The sequence below is a fragment of the Condylura cristata genome, unplaced genomic scaffold, assembly GCF_000260355.1.
Source record: "Condylura cristata isolate star-nosed mole 26May11 unplaced genomic scaffold, ConCri1.0 scaffold00018, whole genome shotgun sequence".
Taxonomy (NCBI): Eukaryota; Metazoa; Chordata; class Mammalia; order Eulipotyphla; family Talpidae; genus Condylura; species Condylura cristata.
Genome location: NW_004567119.1, coordinates 11037236 through 11050811, shown reverse-complemented (window position 1 = coordinate 11050811; position 13576 = coordinate 11037236). Strand labels below are relative to the sequence as shown.

The 13576-nt window shown below is 42.7% G+C and overlaps 1 protein-coding gene across 1 annotated transcript in view; it reads right to left on the bottom strand.

Moving 5' to 3' along the window:
* FAM160A1 (family with sequence similarity 160, member A1) overlaps positions 1-13000 on the bottom strand; it is a 68900-nt gene extending 55900 nt beyond the window's left edge. Inside the window, exons 1-2 of the mRNA XM_004685323.2 lie at positions 12896-13000; positions 1877-2503 (exon numbers count right to left, since the gene is read on the bottom strand). Coding sequence (XP_004685380.1) covers positions 1877-2503; positions 12896-13000 — 732 coding nt within the window. The remainder of the gene's footprint in view (positions 1-1876; positions 2504-12895) is intronic.
* Positions 13001-13576: the final 576 nt, after the last annotated feature.

The window sequence follows — 13576 nt, the reverse complement described above, 5'->3', positions numbered from 1 at the left end:
ACATGAGTTCGATTCCCGCCTGCCCTGGAGGTGACCACATGGTGTGGCAGACCTCTCCTGACCCACCTACTGCTCCCCTCAGCAGTGTACTTCATCAATCTGCCTGTTCTGTTTCCCACTCTGTCTCTGGTGAAGCCTCTTGCCGCCCCTGAGCCTCTGGCCTGTACCCCAGTTCTGTGTGCACAAATAAATAAATCTTAAAAAAAAAAAAGTCAGTGTCATGAAGCAAGTTGCAGGTTGATACAGGTCATTAACAGAGACTAAAGAGGTGTGCCTGGTACTGTACTCTGACTGGGAAAAAAATCTATAAAAGCCATTTTGGAAATAACTGGAGAAGTGGGTATAAGATTATAGTGTGTAGTTCCTGTATAATTTTCTTAGGTAATAATGGTATTGTGATTATGTAGGAGAGTGTCCTTAGTCATAGGAAGAACATGCTAAAGTATTTGGTGTCTGCAACATGTCAAATGCTATATATAAAACAAAAAGTATAGATGATAAACATTCCAAATAGTGGCAAAGTATTAGCAATTTTGAATTCGCTTAATATTAGTGTTCATTTCCGTTTTCTTTCAAGTCTCCTGTATTTCACTTCTTATATAATAAAAAGCTGTGAAAAATAGTTTATGGACTGATTTGTGGGAACATGTAATTTATATAATATCTGAAAACTGTAGAGGTTGTCATTTAGTAAAGTCTTCTTTTATGCCCTTCAATAAAGAAGGCCTCTCTGTAAAGGCCTCTCACAAATTCTTTAGATTCCTTCACCACATCTAAGGATTGTGCCGCTTTTGTAAATGGTGTCTCCTTAAAGTTGCCGTTTTATGTTGATCCGGGGAGCACCTGACCCTTGCACTCGAAATAACCAGTGGCCCTCCCTGCCTAGCCACCTGTCACAACCAAACACACTTCACGTCATTTCTAAATGCCTTCACCCCAGATAAAGAACACCAAGATAGTGTTCACTAACAACAGATCTGGCTCTACTGATGGCAACTTGTCTGACCTTTCCTAATAAAACTCTCTAGTGGTGTTCCACACTACTTCAGCAGAATCAGGCATACTGGAGACAATATAGTTGATAAAGAAACAAAGAGGTAACTGGTAAAGAGAAGAGACAATGAAAATAAACTGGGAAAATACAAATAGCTGTTGTCCAAGTGACATGATAAGCCAGAAGATATAAACCTATAAATTTGTAATTTAAATCCCCCTTCAAAGATGATACTAACACCAAGAAATAACCAAGGCACTAAGGCATTTTTGGAGACCCGCGTGCTCCCATTCTTCCCTGGAGCTGAGGCTGGGTCTTGGCTGCTCATCTGCAAAGGACCTTCTACTTTATTTCTCAGGATACCAATAATTAAGGAACTTGACAGACTCGAGGATTTCTTGCTTCCTCAAATTGTAAATATGTATTTTCTAAATAAAATCTGTGCTTTTCAGCTACAATTATGGTTATTATCTTGCTGAGAAACAAATTAATTTGTGAAGCCAGCTGTGAGGGGTCTCCACACATGCCATGATTCACTGGCTCAAAATCCACCTGAAGAGCTAAGACTATGACAGTGCAGGTTTTACCAATCACTCTGGCTATGCTTTTAGGAAAAACTAAAAAATTCCCTACACCAACAGAAATGTAGCAAGAATTAACAGCACATACAACTTCCTGTGTTGGCTGATTTTGAGTTAACACTGCTCAGTCAAATCGCTCAACTTAGATTTCTCTGCTCCCTTCAAAAGATTTGCTCTGAACATCTTTCCATAAAAGGTGCCAACTACAGCTTGCTGAAAAGAAAGACATAAAAAAGTGCTCAGTATAAGTTCAAGAGCAAAAAGGAGACAGGATGAAAACATGCCACCGGGCGCAACTTACTGGGCAAAAGTAGGTGTTCTCCACGATGTGATGGGCCACCACACTGTTCTCGGCCGAGAGAGACATGATGAAGAGCAAAGCATCCCGGGCCTGCTGGCCAACGGCCCCCTCTCGGTGAATGAAGGGAATGAGAAGGGAGAAGATGAGGAAGTTGGCAGCCCCTTGGTCCTCACTAGTATGGAAGAAAAGTTCCAGAATGGATGGGTCTCTGGCAAGGATGGAACAGAGCTGATTGAGCAGAACTACCAGCTTCCTTTCCACAGTGGGGGTGGTTGTTCCCGAACAAGAGCTCAGCAACATCATCAGGGGCTTCAGGATGGGCTTATGGTGCAGCAGAGGCTGGTGGGACTGGGTGACCAACATCTCATACATCTTTAGCTGCTCCATTTTAGTCTCATCAGTAAATTCCCGTCTCAGGCTCCAAAGGAAAAGTTTCTCCATGATGTTCTCACAGACCACAAATTCCAGGATAGGTCCCATGGCAGCATCTTTGGCTTGCTCTTCAATCAACAAGAAGAGCATGTGTTCTACGTAATTCTGCACCGCACTGGCCTCATCTGGCGGGATGGATCCGTATTTCGCCTGGGTGTTCTTCAAGGGGTCATGCTTCTCTAAGATTTTCACAACCTGTTAACCAAGTCAAACATTCTGTCATCCATCTGATGTTTATCATCATTACAAAGACACACCACTGGTGATTGTATAAAATCTTTGCAGAAAATGCAGGGGTCATGACTCTTAAGAAGACACATCTCTCATGACAATGAAATGAAGGGTTAAATTACAGAGAGAAGATTTTACATTCTTTATAATACTCATATGAGCTTTGACAACTTCACTGTCAGAGTAGTGTGGTTGTATAAATTATGCTACATGCATTCACAGGTCTATTATAATGAGACTAGTGAACAAAATGACAGGAAAAATGAATGCATCCCACCCTACAAACAAGCAACATACAACTTAAACAACAGGCCCTTGATTCTAACAAAATAGTGGCTTCAGGAGGGAAGGTATAGGGAGGTGGGAGGAGTGAGGGGAAAGGGTCAGTTTGATAGCGATGATCGATGCAAGCATTTTGGTGACAGGTCAGTTATGCTATATGCATTTACCAAGGTGTGAAGCTGTGCACTGAAACTTACAGAGTGGTGTAAGCCAATGGTCCGTCCATCCACCCCTCCCTCCCTCCCTTCCTCTCTCCCTCCCTCCCTCTCTCCCTCTCTAATCAGGTCAAATGAGAGCTCTGACGTGTCTCTTTCTTACCCTGCTAGCTTCTGAACGTTCTCACTACCTCTCTCTGCCCATAAATGCTTACTTTCAATTTGGAGTCTGGAAATTAAAACAAGTTTATATCTCAACTTTCATTTAACGCTATGGCTCAGAATGTCAATAACACTATCCATTCAACTGACTTCCTTTGATGTACACACATGATGATTTTATCGATGATTTCATCTTTGTTCCTTGTTGCCTTTCTGAAGTGCATGATCTAGAGAATATGTTTGTCCTGTGCAGTAAGTGCACACAAAGGCCAGTTTACAATGTGCTGTTACATGTTCTGGATTTAGATTACACAATTTTGCAAGTCACTGGGGAAGCTGGCAAAGGTACTATGCTATGTCAGCATACATGAGCAATGAGGGAAATTTATTTCTCAGAGAAAGGTCTGTTTTTTCCCCCTGTCAGAAGTAGGGCAAAAGAACCTTTCTAGATTAGGCAAGTAAATCCTTATAGAACAGAATCCATAATTTCTATAAACTCCCATTACAAAATTCATAATGTTGTCAGAGGGGGAGAAACCGCCCCAGTGCCCTTGAGGTGATATTTTCCATGAGGAAGGCCTGCAACTAGCAGCCGCTCAGGGGGTACAAAGTTCAATAATGGTGGCCCCAGTGAACCAGCTGAACATCCCTCACTGAACCCCTCCAAAAGTTCCTCGCCCGGCTGCAGACCATTCTGACAGAAATGCGGGGAAACGCTGTCCTTCCCCTTTGCTGCGGCCTTGACAGCTCCAGACCGGCAGCAAAGTACCACACTTGTCCAAAAGGGGGCTCCACCTCAACACAGCATGTCCTCCAGTCCCAAAGTCCTAACTATAGAACAAATTAGCTGCAGGCTTTATCAGTTCCATAATTTCAAAGTCCACATACTGAGTTTACTTATGAGAGTTATCTTTACAGCTAGGCTTCAGGGTAGAAATGTAATTATACTTCTCATGTGTGCTCAGATTCTAAAACGGGGACTGTGCCTTATACACTGGTAGTCGTAAAGCAAATTAGTTCAATCTTTCTAGAAAACAATTGATAATATATAACAAGCTATAAAGTTGTTCCTGCCCTTTGACTTGTTAATTTCACTTTGGGGAAAACGTTCCAAGGGAACAATCCAAAACAATTTGTTTAAAAATGTTCATAGGGGCCCTCTCTGGTGGCGCAGCGGGTTAAAGCGCAGCACAAAGAAGCTTGAGCCACTTCCACATGAGTTCAATCCCCGCCTGCCCCGGAGGTGACCACATAGCGCGGCAGACCTCTCCTCTCCTGCTGCTCCCCTCAGCAGTGTACATCGTCGATCTGCCTGTTCTGCTCCCCACTCTGTCTCTGGTGAAGCCTCTCACCCTCCGCATCTCTGGCCTGTACCCCAGTTCTGTACGAATAAATAAATCTTTAAATAATAATAATAATAATAGTAATGTTCATACCAACAGTATTTTCAATAATTAAAAATAAAAATATTGACCCAGAAAGTTACAAATTAGAGAATTATAATCTAAATATGGTACATCACCATGTAATAATGCTATTAAGAATAAATGCTAAGTAAATTATATCATTAATGCAAAGGTACACATGAAAAAACTTAAGTTAAATAGCAAATGTATTGACAGAGATGCATGATTAGAAATGAGCCTAATGAAATATGAGATTTTTAAGGTTAATTAGTTCTTTCTCATAATTGATCTAATTTCACAATATAAATTAAAAGTAGACAAAGTGGCCCTCCCTGGTGGCACAGTGGGTTAAAGCACAGCACTAAGAAGCTAAAGCCACTTCAGCATGAGTTCAATCCCCACCCGCCCTGGTGAGGTGTGGCTCCCCTCAGCAGAGTACTTCATCAATCTACCTGTTCTGCTCTGCACTCTGTCTCTGGTCAAGCCTCTCACCACCCCTGCACCGCTGGCCTGTACCCCAGTTCTGTATGCATAAATAAATAAATCTTTTTTTAAAAAAGTAGACAAAATAACTTTATACTAATGTCTAAATAAGAAATCAAAGTGCCAAGTTAAAAACAAAAATGGGAAATCTCATTCTCAGAAATTTCTAAGCAATATAAATTTACATATTTGCATATATATATATATTTATAGTGCATACATGCATAAAATATTACAGACCTAAGTTTATTGCTCACTTAATTAGACACGCAGGTCATTAGACTGAGGTGGTTCTAATGTTTAAGCAAACTCAAATCAAAACCTCCAAATCCCCAAGCTTACAAAATGGAAGCCTGTGACGGCCAGTCACAAACCAGCGAGACGTTAAGCTAAAGCCCATCTATCATTTTCTTGCTTTACTTCAGTCTTTTTTTTGTAAAATCTCTCCAAGCTCCTGTAGGTGAGAAACCCCTAAGCATGTCCAGTTTGGCACTGCCCAATTTGAATAGAAGTTTTTGCTCTTAGGAAGTTTAGTATGCGTCAGTTTTAACAGCGCATAGGCAACATACAGCAAAGCTGTGTGACCACAGTACATTTCTCTCATGAACTTCATTTATAAACTTCATTTAGAGTATTTGCACCAATGCACCCCTTGACAAATGTAACACTTTCCTTTTACTATGCAAAAATGAGAAAAAGAGTTCGATTTTCACACAAAATATTAACTATCTAGCAGCTTTTCCACTTCAGCATCTCCACCCTCTCCCAGTAGTTCCTTTGTATGCCTCTGAGTTAAAGGGCAGAGCTAGGATAACCCACAGACACAGGTTGTGGATAATCTGAAGTGGCGCAGAATTAGAGCGCTGTCCCCACTGCCAACTGGGAGATGGGTGTATCAGGACCGCACTGGTGAGTCACATAGTTGCTGCTCAGCAAAGCGCTGACCTGGCCTGCGTTGCCACATGCCCTTAACCTCGCTCTTCAGGTGTCAGGACACTCCCAGGTCACCTCCCTTTCCCTTCCGGCAGACACACCCATGACCCGCTTTTGCAAGTGGACAATGGGAGCCCACACCCTGGTCCCTCCCACACCCTGGTCCCTCCCGACGCCTATGAAGTTTCTTGGCCAGAGCACAGCATGCATTGAAATACCAAAGAACTTCCTTGCTGATGTCCTAAGTTTGCTGCCCTGTGGTGTCACAGTTCTCTGAGTTTCTATAAACTGGTTCCTGGTGTTACCTGGACTTTTCCTTGTGTCCCTTCTGAGCCCTCTTCTCACACTGCTCCCATCAAACTCCAATACCCCCACTTCCCTGCTCCCGCTCCTGCCTATGTCACCTCTTGCCAGTTCTGACCTTGCTGTCCTATGGCTGCCTGACCCGCTGTGCTCACCGTGGCTTCCTCACACCTAACCCAGACCTGAGATCTCTTATATCTTAGTCTCTCAATCTTGCCTCAGGTTTCCAAACTCCCACCCCGCTTCTTCTCAGTTGTATACTCTGTCTCAGGGGTGCAGTTCAGGAACATACACACATGCACAATAAGGGGGACTAGAGAGGCCCAAGAAGGGAAAAGAATAAAAGCCAGAAAAACATGCTTTACAAATACTACTTCTACTGAACAAGTTCACTTTGTTAGGCAGAAAATATGATTTACTGATCTAAGCCATCCTGATAAAGCCCACACTCACTAAGTAAACCAGCTGAGATCAGAAACGACACTGTAAATGTTTGCCTGGTCGCAGCATTTGGTGACCCACAAACTTTAATACATGCAGGAGTGAGTGTGTGTGAGAGAGCGGGAAAGAATCATGAGCCCAGAGAACATACAGATCCATCAGAACTCTAAACAGAAACAAATACACAAAAGTCAATAGTATAAAAATGGTATACAAATTAGTATCTGGTCAATACAGCTAAATTTTCACTTAACTTCAAAGTCATATGACCTCTAACCATGAGGATAATGGGGAACAAAGAAGGACGCCTGCCCTTCACATGCCGGATGGTGACCATCTGCCAGTGATATTGTGAGCCTGCATTTCAACTGAAGAAGCTTAATGCTTTCAGAAAGAAAATCTGCATAAGTCTCATAATCACAACTCAAGCTAACAAATGATTCTTCATGATCAGCACAGGTGTCTTTCCATCAGGAAACCAGCTTCAACTCAATCTTTAGAAAAAATCTATGTCTTAAATACATGTGTGTATCAATAGATGATCATTTATGCTCCTCTGGTGAGAGCCTAGTTATTTCAAGAGTCACATGAGTACATCCATAATTTCAAATGCCTTAGAATGCTAATTTAAAGTGGCCTTGTGGGAAAAAAAAAAAAAACCAGGTTATTAAGCAACATTTTCCATCACACAGAAAAAGGGCAGGATTTAGCAATCTTCAGCCAAATTCCTCTTAATGTACCAAAAAGCTATAGCAAGAGTCTTCATCCAGTGTTTGCTCACTACCTAACAGGCCTGTACCCTTCAACTTGGGGTGTCCTTGCACACCATACCCATGGGAGACTTCTGCTGAGTCCTGTCTTCTTACATTAAGATAACAGCCTAATCATATATGTGCACTTGCACAGGTTGGTTAATGCCAGCCCCGATTCTGAACTCCAGAGACATATCTAAATCTGGGATAAAACAAGATGAAGTAGGAACTTTGTCTACATGCCACACCTCCTTGGGACCAAAGAGTCTGTTAATTAAGAAAGGTGGTAGAGGCCCTCCCTGGTGGCGCAGCGGGTTAAAGCACAGCACTGAGAATCTAAAGCTGCTTCCGCATGAGTTTGATTCCCGCCTGCCCCGGAGGTGACCATATGGCATGGCAGACCTCTCCTGACCCGCCCGCTGCTCCCCTCAGCAGTGTACTTCATCAATCTGCCTGTTCTGTTCCCCACTCTGTCTCTGGTGAAGCCTCTCACTGCCCCTGAGCCTCTGGCCTGTACCCCAGTTCTGTATGCGCAAATAAATAAATCTTTTTTAAAAAATTTTAAAAACAGGTGGCAGAACATCAGTCCACAAAATAACTTAATAAACTAACCCTTAAGCTGGATTAATTATTTTTAATATAGGACTATATGGAAAGGACTTAGAAGTCCAGAGCAATTTCAACCCCAGCAAAAACAAACCTATCACCAAGCACACGCTGCAGAGTTGCTGACACGTCAACGTGTTCAGCCACTTGGAATTAAAGAGCAGCACCGTTAGACTGAAGCAGCAGAGCTTTCGTTGTTTTATTTTCTATGATCAAGGGCTACTTAAAAAGCTGAAAAGATAGAAAAAACATTTAATGTTGACAAACATCACTTTACTAAGCTAAGATTAATCAGCGTCCTCCAACACTTGCCAAGTTTCCATCTCAAAGGCTTTGCTTAATTTTTCTCTGTCATTGAGTCTGACGTAAGCTCAGACCCAAAGAGTGAAGCTGAACAAAACATTGTGTTCCCAGGGAACTTGAAGGTGTGTTCAAGTCTCTCTGTGTATCACAGTAGGGCCTGCGGAGACTGCACAAGACACTACATTGAAAAATACCCACTTTTCATTACTATGGGAAGCCATTTGACTTAATTAACTAACCTGTTTTGTTTTTTTTTCATTCCTACCTCCTCCAAGAAGAAAAAGGTTACTAAACCCACTAGCGTTTCCTCATCCACTATTCCTGTGTGAGTTCTGAAATTTTCTTGTCTTTGAAAATTGTTTAACGTCTTATTTTTTGGAGGCTGAGGGTGATAAGGAGAAGCTCTGGGCTACTACTTAAATGGAAAAGGCCAGAAATGTGCGTTTCCAATTGACTGTTGCTTTAACCTACCACCTCTGTTTTCCTGGCTCTAAGTGCACATGTCTTCGAGTATATAACTAATCCTGACTCAATGCTGGAAAGGACAGAGCCTGAATCCAGAAAGGTCCATGAAACTGCACACATGCCTAAAGCGAAGAATCATCAATCAGCGTGATGGACTCTGCCCAGGTGGAGTGCCATCAAGAACAATTGGTGATGGGGAGGGTGAGAGATTTATATGGCAATTCCATTGAATGGTTTATAATCTGGGGGACCAGAAAGAGGGCACTCGCTTCCATTCAGAAAAGGAAAGGCAAGAGATAAAAACAACAGTCTACTAAATTATACTGTTCTTATGGACTGCTATAAAATATTAAATGCACATACTTCTCAAATAATTAATCATTAATGTCAAAAATATTACTAGTAGCAAATTATAGAACATTTTAAAGTTAGTGTCTAATCAAAGATGTTCTAACCTGCCAGCTCTGGTTAGGCTGCACTTCGTATCACCTGTCTTTCAGTTCAACAATTTATTGAACATCTACAGTATGCCTAAACAGGCCAGGTACTGAAGATCTAGGTAAATTACCTGTCAGAGACAAGTGGGCTCTGATCATTAGACGCTTATAGTGAGGTTGGGAAGAAGATACTGCACATGTAATTTTAACATAGGGTGTGGGGGTAAGGTGGTAAAAGGATACCCAAGCTGCTGTTGGAGCAAAAAGAGGGGACATGACTGAGTTCAGGGATAGTTTCCAAGAGAAAATTATGCCCCAAATGAGCTGTATAGGAGGAGAGGTATTTTACCAGGGAAGGAACATTCCAGAAGGAAGAGGAGGTACCTAAAGCAGAGAGGTATGAAGCAGAGGGATGGACACTGCCCAGGGCGGAGGTGGCATTTGTGGAGACTAAATGAGAGATGGGAAAGAGACACTGGCACACACAAAACTTCCATGTACTGTTCTGGTCTATAGGTGGCCAGATGCTACTGCAGTGTCCTTTTTAGAGAAATGACCCAGTCAGATCCTGGTTGCAGAGTCACTGCTCCGGCAACTTCAGGTGCAAGATGGAAGCTCAGAAGGAGAGAAAAGAGGAGGCCAGGGGTGACTTCTCATAACTGGGATACTCCAGAGTCACTATCAGAAAGGCAGCTAACATGAAATCCAGGGGAGACCTGGAATGCCATAGAATTGCTGTGTCTAGGGGACGGTTTGGAAACTCAAGTGCACGACTCAAGGTGTCTGCCCTGGCCACCTGCTGGGATCACATGCTGCCCTACATGAGTGGCTGCTTGTACAACAGCTGTCCCTACACAGTGAAAGGTGTAGGGGGCAAGTGGAGCTCCTCCTCCACCAAAGTGTGTTTTTTGACTCAAGGTCTGGCATAGAAGCTACGAGTAAATGGTAGAGTAGAACCTGCCAACTCTGTTAAATATAGCTGCACTGGTGTCCCCTTGCAAAGAGAACAACTCTGGACACCCAGCCCTTCCTCCCCTTCCCTTGCTCTAAAAGCTTTGCACTGGCCAATTCATGGAACACTTTAGTAAGTAAAATGCTGTCACCTACTTCCGTCTATCCCGTATCCCTCCGCAGACCCACAGGACTGCGTGGAGAACCCAGGGCTACCGTTGTTAGCCACAGGAGTCTACGTGGGATCTCAGCTCACGTCCCACTCTCTGCAGCTGCTCTGCCTCTACCCTGAGCCTGCACAACTCGCAGCAAAGTGCTGGCCCCTGAAACCCTAGGAAATGAATAAACAGCACTTCCTCCTGTCAGCTGTGGTGTGACTCCTTGCCTCACCTTTAGTTCTGCGTCTCTGACTTCCTCATCTTTTATCTTTTTTAGCCATCCAGTCAAAGCTGAGTGTCCTTTTCCTCTGTGACCAAAACCTTCTCTTCCCACAATCATGCAAACTCTCAGTTCCTGCATTTCCCAGACCACGTCCAGCCATAATTCCCTCTTCTCTTGACGTGACTCCCGTGGTCAGCATTGTTCATGGTGGAACCAGGTATCTCTCCTGATCATTCAAATTAGTTTACCCAGTCTTTTACAGCCCAGACCAAAGCCTATGCATCCTGTATCCCCAGGACTGTGATATATTTGAAGGCTAGACTCACTGAATCTGCATTTTACAATTATGCTGACACCCATCTGAATTTGAACCTTTGCAAGAAAAAGTCAAGACTAAAGATAGAGAAACTTCCCCGAAGTTCAAGGAATGATTAGATCAGCAATAAGGCCAAGAGTGTCTCCATGACAAAAGGACATGTTAAAGTCTACACACCGTCCCCCCACTCAACATTTGTCTACATTAAACCCAGGACACCATGGTTTGAACCAGTACTTCAGGAGGTGCTGCGCTTCCCAAAGCCCAAAAGGTCTGATAATAGCAAAGTCACTCTCGCTGACTATGGAAGTGGATAACGTGAATGAGTCCGGGACCACTACTTACGCCTTCACCAACATGAAAGAGTACTTCCACATTACTGAGTCAGGACACTCCACCAGCTATGGGAGAAGCTGGCAGGGGACAGCATTGGACAGAATTTATGTAGGTACCCCAACTACATCAAACCAAAAGGCTGATACAGGATATTAAATGGGCCCCATCAGTTATCCCAGCAGCAATGATTACAATCAGAGGCATTATCCACAAAGAAATAAACAAAACAGGGCCTGGAGCAAAGAATTCACATTAGAGTGACTGACTTCTTGTCACGTGTGATGACTGGAGCTGAAAATAATCTCAGCTGCAACACTGGTAGGAGCACAAATAATTAAATATGTCCATAAAATGCATGTGCTAATATGCAAATATTTTATACACATTATAAACACACACCAGAACTTTGTAAAGATCGAGATGGGAACAGGCATTCTAAAACACCCTCCCCACCTGCAAGGGACTCGAAGCACAATGCTTGGTATCTACCAGAGCTATTGCTTTAAAACACTTATAAAAGTGCAGAGTCAAAGGCAATTACTGTAATTATCTGGAAAACTCCTGAATTACTTTCTTCTCCTTGCTGAAGCAGATATGTCCTTAATACAGGCTACAGCAAACCCATTAAGATTCTGACAGTAATAAGTCAGAGAATGGAAAATGCATAAAAAAAAATCTTGGAACTTTTACCCTGAGAGTGACAAGAAGCTACAAGGTATAAATGACCCGAGCAGAGTTGGTTTTGTTTTTTATCTACACCATGTTCCCTGCAATTGTGATTTATAGGCTCTGTGTTTTAACCACCACCACCACCACCCCCCACCACAGTTTCTGGCCACAGGAAGGGACAGCAGTCATTAAAACCCTGTCACATAAATAGTCACTTACCAGCTCACGTGGAAAGTGTGGTGTTGGGTGAGTAGTAAAGAACACCAATTTTATTTTCCTCACTTCTTGTAAACTCCTGAGGAAGGGGTAAGTGTTCTGAACACTCACCCTTTAATTATCCACACAAGCAGATCAAAGAGCTGTAGAGAAGTCCAATGACTAATTAAAAAACTTTTAGAATCAGCTTTGTGGTGAGTTCGTATACCCATAGGCATCTTCTCTTCTTAAATGACAACACAGAGGGCACCCACCAGAAAAATGGTGGAGCAGAGCAGTCGGGTACATGGGCTCAAGGTGGAGGGAGCGAGGCTTAAGCACTGGCTTCAGTGGAAACTGACTGGCTGAATGACTCCCAGCGAGTTATTTAATCTCCACAGTTTCATCCCCTCATCTGAGAAATGAAGGGAAAGGAAGCTTGACTAAACACACACACAGAGAGGCTGAAACGTCACAGGGCATCTGAGGGCTCCACCTATGCTGGGTAAGTGCTTAATAAACACCTATGACAGTTGTTGGGAAGTTCAGGGCTGATGGAAATCGGCAAGGAAGAGAGAAAGATATAAGTAGAGTCACGGACATTGCTAAGAATGAAAAAGTCACTTTAAGGCTGCTTTTGTGATCACCATGATTTTAAACCCAGAAGAGTTCTCCCCCATTTCAGGGCACCTAGCTACCTGCAATGAAGACAGGAAACCTCCATAGTGGAGGCAACTAGGGTTACCTGGCGCAGCTGAGAAGTTGGAAGTCATACGTTACCTGTGCCCAGTGGTTTTTAAATACGATCATGCATGTTTCTGGATCAACTCCCTGCAGGCTCACAGCCTGCTGGAGTTTGCTTTCTGTTGCAACCGATGACATCATAAACCTTCATAGATCAAGGCTTCTACGTCATATTTCACATTCACAAAAATCTGGCAAGCAGTCACTAACTTTCAAAGTTCACATTAGAGATGTAACTTGCTTGTATTTCATTATCATCTTCCAAAACCTGCAATGACAATAACAAAGAATGTGTGTCATGAGGTTCATCTACTGAACGGGACACTACATTAAAATCAAAATATAGACAGACTCAAAGTCCACCACAGAAGAACACACATACAAAATAGATGTTGCAACTCAACCTAAAGGCTTTCCTGTCTCCTCCCACCGTGCTAAGAAATGTTTAAAGTAATAATGCCACCAAAGTTAGAGTCAAAGATCAAATAATTACTTGGCTTTTTCTCTTTTCTACTTCCAGTCACAACTCCCTAGATTAAATGATAAATCATTCCAGTCTACTTTCTATAACCAAGCAAGAAACTATGATGCCAATGTCTGTGATATTTAAAAACACTCAGAAGTAGGAGAAATTACTTAGTAGTGACAGAAATAAATGTCTTGATACAACTTGAGATAGTTGTAAAACAACACCCAGACACCTGGGTTCAACATTAT